This window comes from Cavia porcellus, unplaced genomic scaffold, assembly GCF_034190915.1.
Source record: "Cavia porcellus strain 051 isolate PalLab524CR breed Dunkin Hartley unplaced genomic scaffold, mCavPor4.1 scaffold_295, whole genome shotgun sequence".
Classification (NCBI taxonomy): Eukaryota; Metazoa; Chordata; class Mammalia; order Rodentia; family Caviidae; genus Cavia; species Cavia porcellus.
The window spans coordinates 119,547-141,058 of record NW_026947778.1 but is presented as its reverse complement, the minus strand read 5'-3'; the positions used below and the strand labels follow the sequence as shown (position 1 = coordinate 141,058).

The 21,512-nt window shown below is 40.3% G+C and overlaps 1 protein-coding gene across 3 annotated transcripts in view; it reads left to right on the top strand.

Annotated features, from left to right (window-relative positions):
• LOC134475162 (neuroblastoma breakpoint family member 12-like) overlaps positions 1-3,473 on the top strand; it is a 44,964-nt gene extending 41,491 nt beyond the window's left edge. For all 3 annotated transcript variants that reach the window (XM_063244587.1, XM_063244588.1, XM_063244586.1), the window contains exon 10: positions 2,452-3,473. In XM_063244587.1, the coding sequence (XP_063100657.1) occupies positions 2,452-2,491 (40 nt within the window). In that variant the 3' untranslated portion in view covers positions 2,492-3,473. The remainder of the gene's footprint in view (positions 1-2,451) is intronic.
• The last annotated feature ends 18,039 nt before the right edge of the window (positions 3,474-21,512 follow it).

Below are 21,512 nucleotides of genomic sequence, written 5' to 3'. Positions count from 1 at the left end.
TCCCCTAGCACTGTTCCCAATGCCTGTGGTTCCTCTCAGCATGTGCTCTGCCATAGCCATGGGAACCCTGTGTGGTGGCTCCTCTGTCACAAAGGGCTGCCCCATGCCAGGCATTTCATTCTTCATGTCCTGTTTGCAGTCCCAGTTCTGCTCTTCTCTTGGCTGCTGTCCTAGTATCGCAGTCCCTGCCACAGTGAAGGCTGCCCTGATGTTCTTCCTTATGACACAAAGAGGCTATTTCAAGGCTGAGAGCCCGGCTACTTTCCCTGACATCACACAATTCTTGCCTTTGCTGTTTTGTCTTCCTGGCTTTCCCAGTTCCACCACCTCTTCCTTGCAACAGCATGGCCTCCTGATTCACTGGCCCACAGGCCCAACTTGTGGCCTCATTGCTGATCAGACTCCATCTCCCCATTCCTCTGAACTGGAGCCATAAAGGGCGAGTTCAGATTGATGTGACCGAGCCCTTAGTAGGAACAGGACTGGGCACACATGGCTGCAGGTGGAGCCACATTCTGGTCTATAGTCAGGTTTGTCTGCAGCCCCAGAACCCCAGTTGACTTGGGCTCACAGGATCTGCATCTGAGCCCCATTGAGTCAGTAAAGCAGATGTCAGCAGGAGCATTCTGCATGGCACCCCAAAGGAACATCAATCCAGATGATGATGCTTCAGGGAGCTCTTCAGGTCACGTGGCTCTTAAGCAACTTAGGCACTAAGAGTCCATCTGTGTGTTCCCTTCCCCTCCTCCATGGCTGGTTTACAGTCTGCAGAGCAGCTCCCCTGTGTGCTGACCTGAGATAGAAGTGAGCATCTCAGTGAAATAACGTGGGACCCATGACTGCAGGGCTGCTATTCTCAGTACCCATGAGATGAAGAAGCCCTGGGACAGGTGCCCCTGAGGCAGTGGGACTGTCCTGGGAGGGATTTCCTGACACTGTGGGAGGGAAGGGAGACTCCCGAGGGCCAGCATGGAAGGATCCGTGGGTCAAAGGTGTCAAAATGCAGGGCAATGAGGGGATTGGCTGGGTCACCCCAGACTCTGTAACCTCCATGGACCTTGTAGCTCCAGAGTCACAAGCCCTGGATGATGGTCACTAAAGTGAGTGGTTTAAACATGAGTGAGAGACTCATTGAAGGTTACAATGCACAATGTAAATTTCACAGCTCTGAGATTAAGTCAACTGCAGATTTTAAAGACTTTACTCAGGGGCAACTGAATCAGCCCCCCACCCCCGCATTTCTTTTTTTTTGTTTTGTTTTAACATGATCCCACCTATAGTTCCAACTGAGCTGTAAAGCCTGTGGGTCCTCAGACCTCAGGCTCTCACATGCTGGAATTACAGTCTTGTGACCCCACTCCCACATACTTTGTTCTAGAGTCAATTATTTTCAATAAGTAAATCCCCAAATACAATTATTTAGCCTGAATCCTTTGCAGGAAGTCAAATGAGGTATGAAAATAGCAACTCTGGAAATGCTGTCTTTGTACGTTTGCCTAAAGGACACTCCAGTGAGCACAGTGGACAAGGACAACACAGAAAGTGAGGACAGCAACATTCCCTGTCATGTCCTTATCCTCTGTGATGTGGCCGTATAGATGGGAGAACTCTCATGGATGGGCTCTGCAGTGTGGCAGCGCACAGGTAGAGCACAGACCTGATGAAAGGACCCTGGGCTGTGGTCACCTCACTGCCCAGCCCTGCCCCTCCATTCTGAGTGATGCCTTTTTCTGTTCTTTCTGGACCCACTTTGGAGTAACACTTCTGTCAGGCTTAAGGATCCTCCTCATTGCCATCTCTCCAAGGTGCTCAGTAGCCATGGTCCTGATGAGGCCTACAGACTGGAGCTCTTCCCCTCCCACTCTGTGTTTATGAAAACCACCTGGGGCCTGGGCTGCAGCACCAGGGCTGTCAGGAGCCTGTGTGCTGTTCCCTAATGCTCTCCTTCCTGCCCCTATCCTGTGTCCTTGATGCCTCTTAAGTAAATGCGGGACTATAGGAGGATGATGTATGATGGTTCCGCAGTCTTCCCACTGCCCCCACACTCATCATCCTCAGTCTGGGGTTAGAGTCCCATGAGGCTGTGTCTCTCTGCCCTCTCCCACCTGCAGGAGAGTTTTTCTGAATGAGATCACCCCTCCCTGAGAGTTGTGAAAAGCCCTCTCTTTGGTCCTCACTAGAGGATCAGCATAGAGACTGGTGCCACTGGCTGTGGCTAGAGCAGTGCAGGATACTGTGTCCTGCACCACAGGCAGGAGTGCAAGATCTGGACATTCCCTCTTCCTTGTGGGTATCACCTTCCCCTCCAGGCTTCTGAGCCACTGTCCTTCAGCACTGTCTCCCCAGGACCACAGGCGGCCTCTTGTCTCTGTCAGCGCTGAGCAGAACCTCCAGCCCCTGTCCACAGGACCTAACCAAGACTGTTATTTCATTTCTTCCTCCCTTGCTCAGGTCACTGCTGCTGCACCCAAGAAAGATGCTGCTGCTTTAAGAAGACTGGGCATCAAATCTAGAACAATAATACCATCAGGATTCAAGAGAGTCCTTGTGTGCAAACTGCATTCACAACCAGCAATGAGACCTGATCTCTTTTTCCTCCCTTTTTATTGCTTTACACAAATCTATTGTTTTATTTTAAGGTTAAAATAAAATTTCAAAACAAAGTAATAAGACAGTAACATTAGTTAGTGCATCACCTATTGTATCTTCAAAATAGTTACTCAGAGTACAAGACAGAGTCAAGAGATACTGTCCAAGCAAAATAGCACAAATCTTGCTTTCCAGTGAACTAAAAGAGAATACTAGTGTGTTAACTGTTTGGGAAATAATTTTTTTTCCTTTTCCCTTCTTCTTTTCCTCCTTTCACCCATCCCAGCTTCTCTTTCCTTTTGAACAGTTTCTTCACATTTTACAATATCAATTGCACATTTTAGCCCTCTTTTACTTTCAGCATCTCCCATTTGAGAGCCAATAAGATGTTTTCAGATGTGAATCTGATTTATTTCACTTACGAGTGGTCTCAAGTTGCATCCATTTACCTATCAAAGACTCTATCCTTCTTTATGGCTGCAGAGTACTCCATTGTATGAACAAAAGCCACATATCTTGTATCCATTCCTTGTTTGGTGGCCATTTGTGTTATTTGCATATTTGGCCAGTACAGATGTACTGCAATATAAATGTGGGTGTACTTGTCTCATTGTGGAATGCTCCTTTTTTTTTCATTTTATTTTATTTTTTTTATTTTTTTTAATTTTATTTAAGGAGAAAAGAAAAAAAGCAGAGAAAGGGTACAAGTTATACAGATTTGCAGAAAAAAAATGAACAGTAGGAAATTACTAGTTAATGGATTACATATTGTCATCTTAGAAATAATTGTTCAAGTCATAAAATTAAAGCTTGTAAAGTGGACATTCCAACAATGATACTGCAAACAGTTCTGTTCAATGATCCAATAAAACTCTGTGATATCATATTCTATCTTATACACTTAAATATACATGCAGTTATATAGTTTAGAGCACTTTCTTTTCCTCTCTTTTGTACAAAGACTATTACACATTTTGGGTTTCATTGCTCTCATGGTTCTTATTACTATTTTGGAAGAGAGTAAAACCAAATGTGACATAACAGAACAGAATCGGTCAAGTCACAAGGGTGGACATAATAGATAATGTGAAAACATAATACAAGGTGATCAACAATGGTTACCATAATGCCTCCCGCTATCTCTAATAGAATTGCCTATACCATTAGTTATAATACAATTGAACAAAACAGTAAAGAACAAAACCGACAAAACCAAACCATTGGAGACATTGTAGGTCTTCAAAAGTAGATAAAAGTCAACGAGAATGGGCGTTATAATGAATCTCATTATCTTCACAGCTGATGCCTAAATTTTCGAACCTGATACTATCCAGCAAAACAGAATAGGGGGACATCAGTTAAAAACCAGATGGTGAGAGTAATACAGGGCTTTAAATTGAGGTAATGGAAAGTCAAAGTGGGTTACTATAATATATCCTGTTATTTTTTTTCCTTTAATTAAAAGGATAAGAATTTTTAAAAAGTATTAAAAAAGTAAATAATGGAGTGGAGATTGAGATAAAAGAGGGCATAACAACGAAACAGCACAGATCAAAACATAACCATTTAAGCAGAATAGTGTTTCACCACCAGATAATCCTGACCTAAAAGTAGTTACCATATTGACTCTTTCCTTGAAATCCTTGAGTACAACTTCGTATACTGTAGCATTAAGTATATCAAAACAATGTAAAACCATTTAAGAGAATGACAGCATTACAGAGTATTTAGAATCGACTAACAGAAAATGAATAATGGTTTCTGTATAATCTCCTTGTCTTTAAAAGGTTTTTGCTTATACTATTGTACATAATAAAATCCAGTAAGATACAACCTATTTAGACCATTGGAGACAGAAGGACAAAAGCTAGATGAGACTTCAAAACAAGATGATACTAAATCAGTATTACCTATTAAGATGTCATTTTCTCCAAAATAGCTGTTCCTATCATCCAATCTTCTCTGCCTCATTTCTGTTGAGCTCTTATTCTGTCAGTAGCTGTCAGTTTGTCTTCTTCACTTTGTTCTCTGCTCCATTAGTTGTGGCCTCCACTATTTCTGGATTCTTTGTATTTTTCTTTTTTTAGAATATCCTGCAATACTCTCTGTAGAGTTGAATTGGTGGTTGCAAATTCCCCCAGTTCCTCTTTATCCTGGAAGCACCTTGTTTTTCCATCAATTTCCAGGGACAGTTGTGCAGGATATCTCAATCTTGGCTGGAGATTATTATCTTTCAAAGCTTGAATTATTTCCCCCCATGCTCTTCGTGATTTGATGGTTTGTGCAGAGAAATCTGCTGTAATTCTGATGGGTGCTCCCTTGTAAGTGGTCTGTTTCTTGTCTCTGACAGCTTTTAATATTCTGTTCTTGTATTGAATTTCTGGAATTTTTATTATTATATGCCTGGGTGTTGCTCTGTTTGGGTTGTAGGTAGCTGGGGTCCTGTATGCCTCATACATCTGAGTATCTTTACCTTTTGCTAAATTAGGAAAATTCTCCTGGATTATTTCTGTGAGTAGCTTTTGTAGTTCATTTGTTTGTGTCCCTACTTCTTCTTTTATGTTCTTAATCCTTAAGTTATGGATCCTCTTATCATCTTCTTGTCTTTGTATTATTGCTGTTTGTTTCTTTGTTATTTTTAAGAAGTTTTTCATTTCATTCTCCCATATTACAATTCTGCCCTCCAGTTCAGATAGTCTGTCCTTAGTTTCTTTCAAGCTGTTATGCCAGTCTTCGATAGACTTCTTAGTTTCTTGGTAGTCCCTTTGAACCTGCTTCACGTATTCTATGCTTTCCCTGTTTTCTCCATCAAACAATTCTCCCCTCTTTTTCTGTTCTTCCATTCCACCATCTGTTTTTTCTTGGGTGGGGCTTAGCATTTCTCTAACTATTTTGCATACTTCTAGCTTCAGGTCGTTGATAACTTCATTCCTGAATTGGTCTATGAGGCTCTCTATATGGTGCTTTATGTGTATTGGTGCGGTGTCCGCTATTGCCTGTTTCTCAGAATTGGGGGCCGAGGAGCCTTTCTTGTTGCTGCCTCTTCCCATATTCTCTGTTCCTTATATATGCAAGCTTATATGAGTGGCCCAGCTTCTCTCCCTGTCAGCCACAGCCTGATCGAATTGCGCCGGTTAGGTGTTCCCACTCACCGCTGCGCACCAGGCAGCCTACGCGGGGGCCCGCCCCTCCCGGCCTCCGTCCGGCTCTGGGATCTGGTTTGGGCCAGCCTACAGGGTCCGCCGGCAGGGTCACGCAGGCCAGGCACTTTTCACCAATCCCGCCTGAGAGGGGAATGTGTGGCTGGAGTCGTCACCGCGCCCTGCTCCCGCAGGACTGCTCGGGCCCAGAAAGTCCTCTGGAGTCAAACTGTGGTGGAGTGTCAGTTTCTCTCACTCACCTCACCACAAGTCAGAACATGCCTCCCTGCCCGTCCTGTTTTCGATTCCGTTCGCAGACTCCCGTTCTCAGAGTTTCCGCGCGTCTCTCTCCTTGCGGAGCCGATGTAGAGGCAGCCAGCCACTGCGCGGCGGGAAACCCAAATCGCAGCTTCCAATGGCACAGGGTCCAGCCTCAGCAGCGAGACTTTTCTGTTCCTGTTTTAGCACCAGGACTGCATTCCAAGTTGGTTTCTCTCAGCCGAGTTCGTTCCTGAGTCAGCAGAGCATAACTCCACCTGCTTATGTCTCTTTAGTCCGCACCATACCTGGCTTCTGAGCCTAGTTTTTCAGAGAGCCTCTGGTAGTTGCTGTATCTGTCCGCCATGTTCTCCTGGAAGTCTCGGAATGCTCCTTTTAATTCTTCTGGGAAGGGGAATTGCTGGGATGAATGGGACCTATAACCCCAATTTTTCTGTGGAATCTCCATACTGATTCCAACAGTTATTGCACTAGTCTACACTCTAACAACAGTGGAGAAGTGTTCCTTTTTATACACAGCCCTCCAGCATTTGTTATAGGTGGATTTCTTGATAATGACTATTGTTTCTGGAGCGAGATGGAATCTCAGTTGTTTTAATTTGCATTTCTTGAATGGCCAATGATGGTGAACATTTTTTCATACCCTTATTTGCCATTTATATTTTTTATCTGAAAAGTGCATATTCATCTCAGATGCCCATTTTTGGATTGGGCCTTTGAATTTTGTCAAAGACAAGGTGGCTGAATGTGATTGGAATTCCATCTGCATCTCCTTTTCTGTTCCACTGATCCTCAGGTCTGATTTTTTTTTTTCAAATATTGTGTTGTAGCTTTATAGTGTAATTTCAGGTCAGGGATTATGATACCCTCTGACTTGCTTGTTGCCAAGAACTGTCACTTTCTATCCTACAGCTCATTTCAAATGAATTTTTGGAATCTTCTCTCTAGTTCTGTGAGGTTTGCTAATATGCTAATGGGGTACCTTGATGGGGACTGCATTAAATCTGTATAACAACCTTGAGAGTATGGCCATTTTTGCTATTTGGATTCTTCCTATCCAGGAACAAGGGATACCTTGTGATTTTGTGATGTCCTCTTTGCTATGCTTTATCTGGGTACTGTAATTTTCAATGTATAGTTGTTTTATTTCCATTTTTAGGTCAATTCATAAGCATATCATTTTTTGAATGCTATGGTGAAAAGTGTGGTTTCCCCTAATTGCTCTGTATGTGAGTTTGTTGCTTGTGTCTGAAAATGCTGTTGATTTTTGAGTGTGGACATTGTAGCCAGCTATGTCACTGCCTTCAGTTATTAAATCCAAAAGTCTTTGATGGCATTTTTGGGGGCTCCTAAGTAGAGTATCATGTCATCTGCAATTAATATTCATTTAACTTCTTTGTTTCCTGTTGTTATTCCTTTTCTTTCTTTTTTTGTTGTTGTTGTCCCTGTTTTTTTTTTTTTATTGCCAGAGATCGAACTCATGACCTTGCATTTACCAGTCAAGCATTCAAGCTATGAGCTAAATCCCTGGCCCTGTTCCTTTTCTTTCATTCTCTTGTCTAATGAGTCTGGCTAATATTTCCAGAACCCTACTGCATAGGAGTGGTCACAGTGGTCATCACTGTCTTTTTGCTGGCTCTCATGAGTCAGCTTTCATGAATCTCAGCTTTCCATGAAAGCTTCCATTTTTTGACCATTGAGTGTGATATTAACTGTTTGTCATAATGGCTGTTACCAGATTGACATAAAAATCATCTATTCCAGTTTTCTGTAGGGTTTTTTTTATCATAAATAATAAATGGGTATTGTATTTTATGAAATGACTTCTGCATCTCTTGAGATGTTCATGTGATTTTTTTTCCTTTGGTTCAGTTAATATGGTGTATTCCATTAATTGCATATGTTCAAAATCTCTGCATCCCTGGGATGAATCCAACATGATCACAGTGTATAATCTCGATGATTTGTTGCACTCTATAGGCCAGTATGTTATTAAGGATTTTTAGTCTATGGTCACTAAGGAAATTGGTGTGTAGTTTTCTTTTCTAGTTGAGTCCTTCTCCGGATTAGGTGTGAGGGTAATGCTTGCTTTCAGGAATGGTTTTGGAAGTATTGATTGTCTGTGACTTTCATGGAAGAATTTCTGCATTAGTTCTTTTTGAAATTTCTTGTAGGATTCCACAGTGAACACATCAGGGCCTGAACTTGTCTTCATTGGTAGGTTTTTAATGACATTTTCCTTTTTACTGACTGTTATTAGGTTATTTAGAATACTTATATCTTTGAGATTCAATTTTTATCATTTGTATATGTCAGGTATCTGTCCACTTATTCTGTGTTTTCCATCTCAATAGAGTACAGGTTCTTGATGTACGTATTAGAACCTTCTAGATTTGCCCTGTAACTATGTGGTTTTACACTTTTAATTCCAAATTGCCTGATTGATAGTCTTTCTTCTTGTTGATAATGGCAAATAGAGGTTTATAGATTTCAAACATCCAACTTTTGAATTCATTGATATTTTGCATTATTTCAGTTGCATTAATATCTGTTCTGATGGTCATCATTTTCTCTCTCATATGAGCTTTGCATTTGATTTGTTCCTTCTTTTGTATCAGTTTTTGGTTCAATCTTATGTTGTTTATTGGAGCTCATGCTGTTTACCTGATATGAGAATTTACCACTAGAAATATCTTTCATGTGAGTGCTTTCATCATGTACCATAACTTCTGGTACATTGTATTGGCATTTTCATTTAATTGTAGATACCATTTAATCTCTTCTTTAATATCCTCTGTGACTTATGGTTGTTTAGAAGAGTGTTGTTTAATTTCCATGTGTTTATGTGATTTTATGGTTTCCTTGGCCATTGATTTCCAATTTTTATGCAGTGTGGTCAAATAATATGCATGAGATAATTTCAATTCCTTTGCATTTACTTAATTCTCTACTATGGGGTAATATGTGGTCTATTTTGGAAAATGTCTCGTGTAGGTAAGAAGAATATGTATGCTGATGTTGGATGAAACACTGTAGATATCTACTGAATCCTTTTGTTCCCAGGTTTGTTGTAATTCTTTCATTTCTTTGCTGACACTTGTTCTCCTTAACTAATTGTGAGAGTGAGACATCAAGATCCCCCATTACAAAAGTGTGAGTACTCATTTGATTTTTCAGGTCCATTAATTTTTTTTAATGTAATTGTGTTTACTGGGGTTAGCTGCATATATATTTATGATTGTTTTCTGTTCTTGGAGACAAGCATTAACAAGTCTGTAGTAAATCTCTTCTCTTTGGATCAATCTGGGCTTGAGCACCACATGGCCTACCAGTAGAATAGCTACCCTTGCCTTTTCTCTGGGATCCTGTCACATGGAGTATCACGTTCCATCCTTTGACTTTTAGTGTATGAATTTCCTTCTGAGTTAAATGTGCTTCTTGAATGCAGCATATGATTGGATCTTGCTTCTTGATCCAGTCTGCCTTTGCTCTGTTGAATCAAAGCCATTTGTAACAATGATTGTAACAGATGTACATTGACATATATTTCTCATATTATTTTCTTGTTGGTCATCCTGAGGGACAGTTTCTGCATACCTGGCAACAATGTCTGTGCAGCCAATCAGCATCCTTGATGTCTCTGTCTTTTCTTCATGAAGGCAGCCTGGGTCCCTAGAAAGAAGACCTTCAAGAGAGACAGAGGATATGAGCACCTGGAGCATCAGTAGCTCCTACACATGCATGGCCAGAACCATCCTGTCATGGGCTAAACTCTCCCAACACCCACCCACACACACACACACACACACACACACACACACACACACTCGTGGCCACACAAGGCCACAGCAGACCTGTCACAAAGAACCAGAAATGATGGTGAGCCCAACTGCCCACCAGGAAAACTTACAGTCTCACAAGTCTACAAAGGAAACTTCAGGCCAGAGATGTGACCCTTCAGTGACCCTGTAGTTCCCTATGACACATACTCTGTAGTACCTCTTCCCAAAACACTTCTCCATAGGACCTGCTGGACAGCAGTGTTCTGTGGCCACTTCAGCAACTCCAAAATGATGTAGGAAAGGCAGGGTGACCTCTCAGGTCTGGGTAACTGGGGTTTATGTTATTGGGGGGGGGGTGGAATCAAATTCTCTAAGAAATACAGGAGGACCAGCCTCGGGCCCAAATGATGGCCGCCACTCTACGAGGCCCAAGGTGAATGTACCCGGATGTCCCTTTGCTAAATACCAAGACCACCACAGGGCAGCCTGTGAATTTTGGTGGACAGTGGAAATCTCTACTACTGTTTGTACTGGAGTTCTGTTAACATCAGTCATAATAAACAAGCCTCATCAGTCACTGTATCCTGACTTGGTCTCCATGGACTGTAAAAACAGTATATTTGTGTCATGAGTATGACTAGCACTCAGTGGCATTTCCTAATGAGCAATGCATCTGAGTGTGCACAAGCTTTATATATATGGCTCACTCCCTTAGCTTTCCCCACCAGTAGATACCATGATCTCTATTCAATGCTGAAAAACCATGGTGGTGGGAGTCAGTGAACATGATTAATTGTTCCAGCATAATCTAGCAAAGAAATGGCAAATCAGGACCTCAGCATGGATAGCTGGTCTCTAAACTCTGATCTCCTGTGGTGGCTGCACATTTCACAATGATCAGAAGCCAGTCTCTCCCTGCAGTGTCATTCTGTAGGAAGCTAGTATCACAAAAGAAGAAAACTTTTATTTTTATCTTAATGAATTAAATTTTACTTTGTGTATTGATTTTGTCTTTTTGAGGTAGGGTCTCACTATGCAGTTCAGGTTGGCCTTGGGCACACTTTTTAGCCCAGGTTGGTCATGAACTCACAACAGTCCTCCTGCTTCAGCCTCCCAAGTGTGGGAATTATAGGCATGCGCCACCACCTCCAGCAAAATAATGAATTAAATTTTTAAAAATTAGCATTTTAGCTCATTGGAAATTGTGTCAATGCTTATAACAACTTGGTGCTGTGGTTTAGATCTAGAGCACCCCCCAAGCCTCATGTGTTCAGAGGCAGGACTTTTGGAAGATGACTGGCTCTTGCATTTTACTTATCAATGGAGCAAAACATGCTGCTAGGAAACTGGTGGAGGTGGTCAATGTGGGCATGGCCTAGAAGAGCCTGTATCCTCCCCCAGCTCCTCTACCTCTCTTGAGACTTCCTAACCACTAGGATGTGAATAGCTTTCCTCCAACCAGGCCCTTCCACCATTGCTGTGTCTGCCTTTGAGCCTACCAATTGTGGACTGAAACTGAATCTCCATAAACTTCAGGCTTCAGGGTTGGGTATTTTGTCCCTGTGACAAAAACGGTAACTTAGAAACTTGGATAGTATTATTTGATGAGGTTAATTTTGTCTGTGTCTGTCTGTGTGGTGCCAGGAATTACTGAACCAGGGCCTAGTGCATGCTAAAAATGTACTCTACCACTAAGCTACATACTGGCCCTTTTTAAAAACTTTATTTTGAAAAAACAAACCATCAAACCTTTATTTGAACTGGTCTCCCTAAGTTACCCAGATGGCCTTCAACTTGCAATCCTCCTGCATCAGCTTCTTGTGTAGCTTGCTTGCAAGCAAGTGCAATTTTTCCAGTTATGATATAAAGAAAAATTAAGTACACCTCAAAAACTTTAGTATTATCAGGCTGCAGCAACTTCTATTCCATGACCTCTTTAAGATTTCAATTCAATGGGGCTGAGGATTTGGCTCAGTGGCATAAGCACCTGCCTTGCAAGCACGTGGTCATGAGTTCGATCCCTGGTCCCAATAAAAAGTTAAAAAATAAACAAATAAAAATAAAAATTAAAAAAATATTAAAAAATATTCCAATGGAAAAAAAGAAAAGAACAAGCTGATCCAACTGTTTCACTAAATAATTAAGAATTTCTGTTGCTAGACCAGAGGCTGCGCAAGAGCATAAGTGTTATACTAAGATGCTAAAAATTAAAATAATTGATTAAAAGATAATTAACAAAAATAGTTACTTAAAAATATAGTTATTAGAGGAGGAGCTGGGCTGATCTGGGGTGCCCTCACTGGCCTCTCTGCGTGCCTGGAGGACTCTGGATTTCTGCGCCCAGACTGCTGGAGTTCCCTCAGGCTTCCAGGTGCAGTGAAGGAGAGAGGTGGGTTTAAGGTTTCCACATCAGCCTCCCCATTCCCTGCTTCATTTGGAGACCTGCTGAGCTCCCGATAGGTGGGCTGGCCCACACTACCAGCCTAGCCCAGCCTGTTTAGCTGCCGTGCCTGGCCACAGGTCTGCAGAGGAGGAGCTGGGCAGATCTGGGGTGCCCTCACTGGCCTCTCTGCGTGTCTGGAGGACTCTGGATTTCTGCGCCCAGACTGCTGGAGTTCCCTCAGGCTTCCAGGTGCAGTGAAGGAGAGAGGTGGGTTTAAGGCTTCCACATCAGCCTCCCCATTCCCGGCTTCATTTGGAGACCTGCTGAGCTCCCAATAGGTGGGCTGGCCCACACTACCAGCCTAGACCAGCCTGTTTAGCTGCCGCGCCTGGCCACAGGTCTGCAGAGGAGGAGCTGGGCAGATCTGCGGTGCCCTCATTGGCCTCTCTGCGTGTCTGGAGGACTGTGGATATCTCTGCAACCAGGGAGGGTCCACAGGTTCCTGAAGCACTGCGGCCTGTGGTGAGTACCCTAACCCGGGTGCGATTGAAGAACTGTGGAGCTTCCAAGGGGCAGGTGGGCGCACAGTATCCCTGAGGCCCAGCTTGTCTGGAACTGCGGAGTTCTGAGCAGGCAGAGGAGGGCCACTGGTTCTGTAGGCCTAATGGCTTGGAGTAGCGTGGCGCCAGAGTCCCAGTAGCTCCAAACATAGAAGGGGATTTTCAACAGATCCTGAGGAAGCTTTCAAGTAACACTTGAAACACAGAAATATAGGAAAATGACAAAACGAAAGACCAAATTACAACCTCAAACCTCCAGCCCATCTCAAGAAACCCTAGGAGCGATGTATATAGAAGAAAATATATCCCATCCACCTCATATATCGGACACAATAGCCACTGAAATTGACAAGCAACTCCAGGAAGCTTTAAAGAAATTCAAACTCGAAATAATCTCCCAGATAAAAGAAGAAATGATAAAAGAAATGAAAGAGATTCTAAATATATCTAAAGAAAACACAGATAAAAAATTGGAGGAACTAAACAAAAAGATAGAATCCCTAGACGAGCAATATAAGAAACAAACAGAATACATAATGCAGATGCACAGAGATATACAGGAAATAAAAAACTCCACTGAAAGTTGTAAAAACTGCCTTAATGAAAGTGAAGATAGAATTTCAGACCTTGAAGACAGGATTGCAGCTAGTGAACAGGAAAGGAAAGATCTTTTGAAAATAACAAGGAACCAGGAAACAACAATTCAACAACTGCAAGACGATGCAAAGAAGAATAACATAAGAATGATAGGGATTAATGAAAGAGAGGGAGACACCATGAAGGATGTCAGGAGGATATTTAGAGAAGTAATAGCTGAAAATTTCCCAAGCATGAGATCAGAAACTGACATCAGGATCAGTGAAGCATATAGAACTCCAAACAGTCATAACCAAAATAAAACTACACCCAGACATATAATAGTCACCATCCCAGAAATCCAACACAAGAATAGATTATTAAAAGCTGTCAGAGAGAAAAGACAAATCACTTATAAAGGAAAACCTATCAGAATCACAGCAGACTTCTCAGCACAAACGATAAAGTCAAGAAGAGCATGGAGTGAAGTATTCCAGATCCTAAAGCAAAATGATTTCCAACCAAGACTGATATATCCTGCAAAACTATCATTCAAAATAGATGGTGCAATATGATACTTCCATGACAAAGAACAGCTGAAGAACTTCATGAACACCAAACCAACCCTGCAAAAAATATTGAAAGACAGTTTAGATACACAAAGGAAAAAACCACTAAGCAAAGCAAATAATTAAACAGAACCGAAAGATAAAGATACAACAGCAGAGAGTTAACATTCCTACAATTAACCAGCATTTAACAGTAATAACCATTAATGTAAATGGTCTCAATGCACCAATCAAAAGAAACAGACTAGCAGAATGGATCAAGAAACAAAATCCAACCATATGCTGTTTACAGGAAACCCATCTAACCCAGAAAGATACTCACAGACTGAAAGTCAAAGGATGGAAAACAATTCTTCATGCAGCAGGAATCCAAAAAAAGGCAGGAGTAGCCATTCTGTTTGCAGACAACGTGAACTTTAAACCAACAATGACCATAAAGGACAAAGAAGGTCACTACATACTCGTAAGGGGAAAACTCCAAGAGGAAGAGATAACTATCTTAAATATATACGCACCAAACTCCAGAGCACCCAGTTATAGAAAACAATTATTAACAGAAATGAAAACTCAAATTATCAGTAACACAATTGTAACAGGAGACCTTAATACACCACTGACACCAAGGGACAGATCAACCAGACAGAAAATGAGCAAAGAAATAACAGAACTGAATCACACCTGTGAACAAATGGGTTTGATAGACATATACAGAATGTTCCACCCAACAACATCAGAATACACATTCTTCTCAGCAGTACATGGATCATTTTCTAAAATAGACCATATATTAGCTCACAGAACATATTTAAGCAAATGCAAAAGAGTTGAAATCATCCCTTGCATATTATCGGATCATAGCGCTCTGAAATTAGAAATTAATGACAAAGAATACTGCAAAAATTCCGCAAACACATGGAAACTAAATAACACACTCTTGAGTAATCAGTGGGTCACAGAAGAAATTAAAGAAGAAATTAAACAATACCTAAAAGAAAATGAAAATGCAGATACAACTTACCGGAATCTGTGGGATGCAATGAAAGCCGTTCTGAGAGGAAAATTTATTGCACTGAGTTCCCACATCAGGAAAACAGAACGAATACAAGTAAATAACTTGATGCTACACCTCAAACAGTTAGAAAAAGAAGAGCAAGTCAAGCCCAAAGCCAAAAGAAGAGAGGAAATTATAAGAATCACAGCAGAAATCAATGCAATAGAGACTAAGAAAACAATCCAAAGAATCAACGAATCAAAGAGTTGGTTCTTTGAAAGAATAAATAAAATCGATAAGCCCCTAGCCAACCTTATTAAAAAAAGGAAAGAAAAAGCCCAAATTCATGCAATAAGAAATGAAAAAGGAGAAATCACTACAGACCCAATAGAAATACAGAGGATCATCAACACCTATTTCGAAAACCTCTACTCTCAAAAGTTTGATAAAACAGAAGAAATAGACAGATTCTTAGAAGCATATGAAGTACCAAAGCTAGATCAAGAGGATATAAAACTGTTGAATAACCCAATCTCTGCTAATGAAATTGAGAATGTAATTGGGTCCTTGCCCACCAAGAAGAGCCCAGGCCCAGATGGATTCACTGCAGAATTCTACAAGAAATATAAAGAAGACCTAATGCCGACACTCCTCAAACTATTCAATGAAATTGAAAGGGAAGCAATCCTTCCTAAGTCATTCCTGGAAGCAAATATTACTCTAGTACCAAAACCTGAGAAAGATCCAACTATAAAAGAGAACTATAGACCGATCTCCCTAATGAACACAGATGCAAAAATCCTCAATAAAATAATGGCAAATAGGATCCAGCAAATCATCAAGAAGATTATACACCATGACCAAGTGGGATTCATCCCAGGAATGCAAGGATGGTTCAACATACGCAAATCAATAAATGTAATCCACCATATCAATAAAGCCAAAAATAAGAATCACATGATCATCTCTATAGATGCAGAAAAAGCCTTCGATAAGGTCCAACACTTATTCATGATAAGAACTTTACAAAAAATTGGAATAAATGGTCTTTACCTCAATATAATAATGGCCATTTATGACAAACCAACAGCCAGCATCATACTAAATGGCCAAAAATTGAAAGCCTTTACTTTAAAATCGGGTACAAGACAAGGATGTCCTTTATCACCACTCCTATTTAATATAGTACTGGAAGTACTAGCCAGAGCAATTAGGCAAGAAAGAGAAATAAAAGGGGTAAAGATAGGAAAAGAAGAAGTTAAATTATCATTGTTTGCAGATGACATGATACTCTACATAGAAGACCCCCTAAACTCCATTGAAATACTCTTAGATACAATAAATAAATTCAGTAATGTGGCTGGATATAAAATCAATACTCAGAAATCAATAGCATTCCTATACACGAACAACAAAATTACAGAGAGGGAAATAAGAGAAACTGGACTATTCACATTAGCTAGCAAAAAAATGAAATATTTAGGAATTACTCTTACGAAAGAAGTGAAAGACTTATACAGTGAAAATTATAATACACTGAAAAAGGAAATTGAAGATGATCTCAGAAAATGGAAAGACATCCCTTGCTCATGGATAGGAAGAACAAACATTGTGAAAATGGCCATTCTCCCAAAACTGTTACACAGATTCAATGCAATCCCAATAGAAATACCATCAACATACCTTATAGATCTAGAGAAATCACTCCTAAATTTCATCTGGAACCAGAAGAGACCTAGAATCGCAAAGGCAATTCTAAGCAGCAAAGACAAAGCAGGAGGCATCACAATCCCTGACTTGAAGTTATACTACAAAGCAACAGTAGTAAAATCAACATGGTATTGGAATCAAAACAGAGCTGAAGATCAGTGGAATAGATTAGAAGATACAACCACAACTACGAACACACTCAACCACCTTATTTTTGATAAAGGAGCCAAGCAGGTTCACTGGAAGAACGACAGTCTCTTTAATAAATGGTGCTGGAAAAACTGGCTCTCCATTTGCCGAAAACTAAAGCTAGACCCATGTCTATCACCATGTACTAAATTAAAATCTAAATGGGTCAAAGATCTGAATATTAAAACAGAAACACTAAATCTATTGGAAGACAAAATAGGTAGAAACCTTGGAGACATAGGAGTAGGTAAAGAATTCATGAACAGGACTCAAACCGCACGGGAAATACTTCCCAGAATCAATAACTGGGACCACTTCTTATTAAAAAGTTTCTGCATGTCAAAAGAAATCTCCAGCATAGTGAAAAGAAAACCCACAAACTGGGAAAAGATTTTAGTGAACTCTCTCTCAGACAAGGGCCTCTTGTCTAAAACATACAAAGAATTAAAGAAACTCAGACCTCCGAAATTCAAAGATCCAATCCAAAAATGGGCATCTGAGATGAATATGCAATTCTCAGATGAAGAAATGCAAATGGCAAATAAATACATGAAAAAATGCTCATCATCATTGGTCATTAGAGAAACGCAAATTAAAACCACACTGAGATACCATCTCACTCCTGAAAGAATGGCCAGGATCAAGAAAACCGACAACAAATGCTGGAGAGGCTGTGGGGAAAAAGGAACTCTCCTGCACTGCTGGTGGGAGTGTAGACTGGTACAGCCTTTGTGGAGATCTGTCTGGAGATTTCTCAAAAAGTTGGGACTGGAAATCCCATTTATTCCAGCTATTCCACTTCTAGGCATATTCCCAGAAGAACTGAAAGCATCATACCACAGTGATATATGTGCACCTATGTTTATAGCAGCACAATTTGTAATCGCCAGATCTTGGAAACAACCCAAGTGCCCATCAACTGAGGAATGGATAAAAAAGTTGTGGTATTTCTATACAATGGAGTATTATTCAGCTATAAAGAAGGATCACATTGAGATATTTATCAATAAATGGGCACAGCTTGAGACCATACTCATAAGTGAAATAAATCAATCTCGCATGTGTGAATACCGAATAGTTTCCCTAATGTAAGTAATGATTCAAATATATAAAAATATGTGGTAATCATGATTCCCCATTAGGTGGCCTTGAAGCCTTATAAATTTTTCACTCATTAATTAGAAAGGCTTTATTCTGGGCTTCTTGATATGAAAATATTTGAAGCTAGAGTATATGAAATTTTACCCAAATATTTCAAGGAAAAAGACACTATGGTAACTACTATTAAGTCAGGTTATAAGGTGGTGAAGTACTAGGTTATTGAAACAGTCATGCTGTGACCTCTATTGTTATATTGTTATGTCCTGTTTTATCTGAATCTCCCCCTTATTGTTTCAAAAAAAAATTATTTAGTCATTTCTTATGTTTGTCTTAATTAAAGAAAAAATTCAAAAAAATTAGGATATATAAATAGTAACTCTTTTCGATTTCCTATTAACTTGTTTTGAAGTCTGTAGTACTCCCACGATCTTGTTTTGACTGATTAGACTCTGTTCCATTCTATATGATAGTATCAAGTTTGAAGACATAGGCAACTACTTTGAAGACAATAAGTTTCACTAAGATACCCATTCTGGTTTGACTATTGTCTTCTTTGGAAGTCCTGTAATGTTTACAATGCCTAAGTTTTATTGGTCTTGTTCTCTACTGTTTTGTCCAACTTTATAATATCTAATAAGATAGACAATTCTTTTTAAGGAAACAAGGGACAACGTTGATAACCATTGTTGATAAACTTGTACTCTGTTCTACACCATGTGCTACGTCTATCCTTGGTATTGACTGACAGCTTTGTTTTGCCATATTTGACTGTATTCTTCCCCCCCCCCCCAAAGAAAGTAATAAGCACTAAGGAGTAATAAAATCCAAGATGTGTAAATTTTGTTGTAAAAAAGAGAGGGAAAAAAAAAAAAAGAAAAGGAGCTCTAACGGATATAACAGCAAGTGTGTTTGGGGGTGTTAAATAGCTGACTTTATCAATGTTTTTGGAACATTGAACACAGCTGTTTGCAGTCTCCCTGTTTGAATGTCCACCTTGTGTTCTTTGATACTGTGATTTGAGGAACTATTTTCAAGAAAATAGTGTGTAATCTACTAGCAGGTAATTTCTTACTGTTATGGTTTTTTGTTTTGTTTTGTTTTGTTTTGTTTTGTTTTGTTTTGTAGTTCTGTATTGCGTGTACCCTTACGCCGCTTTGGTTTGTTTTGTGTTTTTCTCTTTTTCCTCTTAAATTAAAAAAATATATATATAGTTATTAGTAATATTGTCATTCTGTACTGAGCTCATTACCCTAGTAACCAAGCACCAACTACATAGTTATAAATTAACTGATCACATCGTTCTGCTGTTCTGTAATGCGTCATCCCCCCCCTTAGTGACCTGTGTGCTATGTCAACTTTTGTTCCCCTTGTAAGAGACAAATGATGCTGTGTCAACCATTGTTCCCTTTATGAGAGACAAACGTTCCTGGAGTTGGCAGACCAAGGGCTATGAGTTGGCTAACCACCCACTGTGAGATGCCTCTGACCTCAAGCAAAGGGGAACAAAGGCCCACCTTATTTCTGTTTCTCATCACTATGTACTTAATGATCAATGAGCTAATCATAAATGAACTATAAAAATCAGTCAAAACTCTTAACTCAGTTGCACAGCTTTGCAAATTCCATCTGCACTGTGTCACTGGGCCAGCTAAAATAAAAGCGCTTCTTTTAAAAAAGACGTCTTGCCCCATTTGTCATCTTGGGGTCTTGCCCTGTTTTTCATCATGGGGCCCTGTTTTTTGAGTAGAGTACAACACAAGGAAGTCCACACAAGCTTTAAAGCTCCAGCAGCCTTAAAACATTCACGAAAGGACCATAAGATGTATGGCTGTCCCATTGGGGAGCATGGAACAGTCCCATTGGGTGGTAGAAGCTGGTGGGAACCTGTTAAGGGGCAAGCTAGCAGGACCAGCCTTGTCCCAGGCCTGGAACCACTTCCTTGAATAGTCTGTTTGTGAGAAGGCTATTTTGGTATAAAGAAATGATCATTTGGCTGGGAATGAAGATGTACACCTGTAATTCAAGAGATTTGGGAGGCTGAAGCAGGAAGATTTGGAAATTCAACCCCCACCTGATTAAGTAGTAATTTAGCAAGACTGTGCCTCAAAATAAATAAGACATTCCTGCTTTGTCCTCTTTTCTCTGTCTTGGTTTGTACCATCCCAACACATACTACTTTGCTGCAGCAGTGCTGTGCTGGAGATAAGGCGCCTCCTCCAGCATTTTTCCCAGGAAAGTAAACCAGGTCAAACCTAGCAGCAACTCCCAATGTAACCCTGCCAGCAGCTCCTCTCCCCTAGAGCACTAATTAGAGTGGATGACCTGATCCTACCCTCCCTTTCAGCACAAGCATGTTCTACAACTTGTGTTTTAGCTCCCAGCTTACATTCCTCTCTTTTTTTCACCTTTATCAGTGCCATTCAAGGATAAGGCAAAATAATGTGCTCTGTGTTCCTTCCAAAGCTCTCAAAGGTTGCTTTTGGTTTGTTTTTCCTGGTGTTGGGGATCAAATTTAGGATTTCATGAACACTAAGCAAGTGCTTTGCCACTAGGCAGAGCCCTCAGGCTGCTAACCATTGATCTGGAATAGTAAATCTGCTGAGCATGGTGTGCGTGCCTGTAACCCCAGCCCTCAGGGGGCAGGAGGATCACTGCAAGTTGGAGGCCAGCCTGGGCCACACAGTGAGACTCTAGAAAGCCAGAAACAAAACAAAACAAAACAAAAAAGTGTATCTGTCTTTATACTTGTATAGATGCTTTCCTCCTCCTTTACCTATGATTTCCCTGTTCCTCAAATAGCCAGGGTGAATTCTTTGCCTCAGCCAACTCTTCCAATAGTGTGCTACATTGGCCAGCCCAGGAAGAGACCAAGGAATAACAAGATTCTTGAATCTTGACCTTTTAAAAAAGACTCTTGAGTAGAAAAATGGGATAACATGTACCTGAAGTCCTAGCTACTCAAGAGGTTGGGGCAGAAGGATCACTTCAACACAGAAGTTCAAAATCAACCTTAGAAATATAAGGAGACCCCACATCAAATTAAAAAAAACATACAAATAAGCTTGTAAGCCATTTATTTTCTTCTTCATAGCAATCATCTAAGTCTGGGACACTAGGATAGTGTTTTTTTTTATTTAAGAGGAAAAAGAGAAAAACACAAAACAAAACAAAGCGGTGTAAAGGTACATGTAATACAGAACTACAAAAAAACAAAACAAACAAACAAAAACATAACAGTAAGAAATCACCTATTAGTAGATTACATATTATCATCTTAAAAATAGTTGCTCAAATCACAGTATCAAAGAATTCAAGGTGGACATTCAAACAGGGAGACTGCAAACAGCTGTGTTCAATGATCCAAAAACATTGATATAGTCAGCTATTTAACACCCCTAAACACACTTGCTGTTATATCCGTTAGAGCTCTCTTTTTTTCCCCTCTCTTTTTTACAACAAAATTTACACATTTTGGATTTTATTACACCTTAGTGCTTATTACTTTTGGGGGGGGGAGAATACAGTCAAATATGGCAAAACAAAGCTGTCAGTCAATACCAAGGATAGACATAGCACATGGTGTAGAACAGAGTACAAGGTTATCAACAATGGTTATCAACGTTGTCCCTTGTTTCCTTAAAAA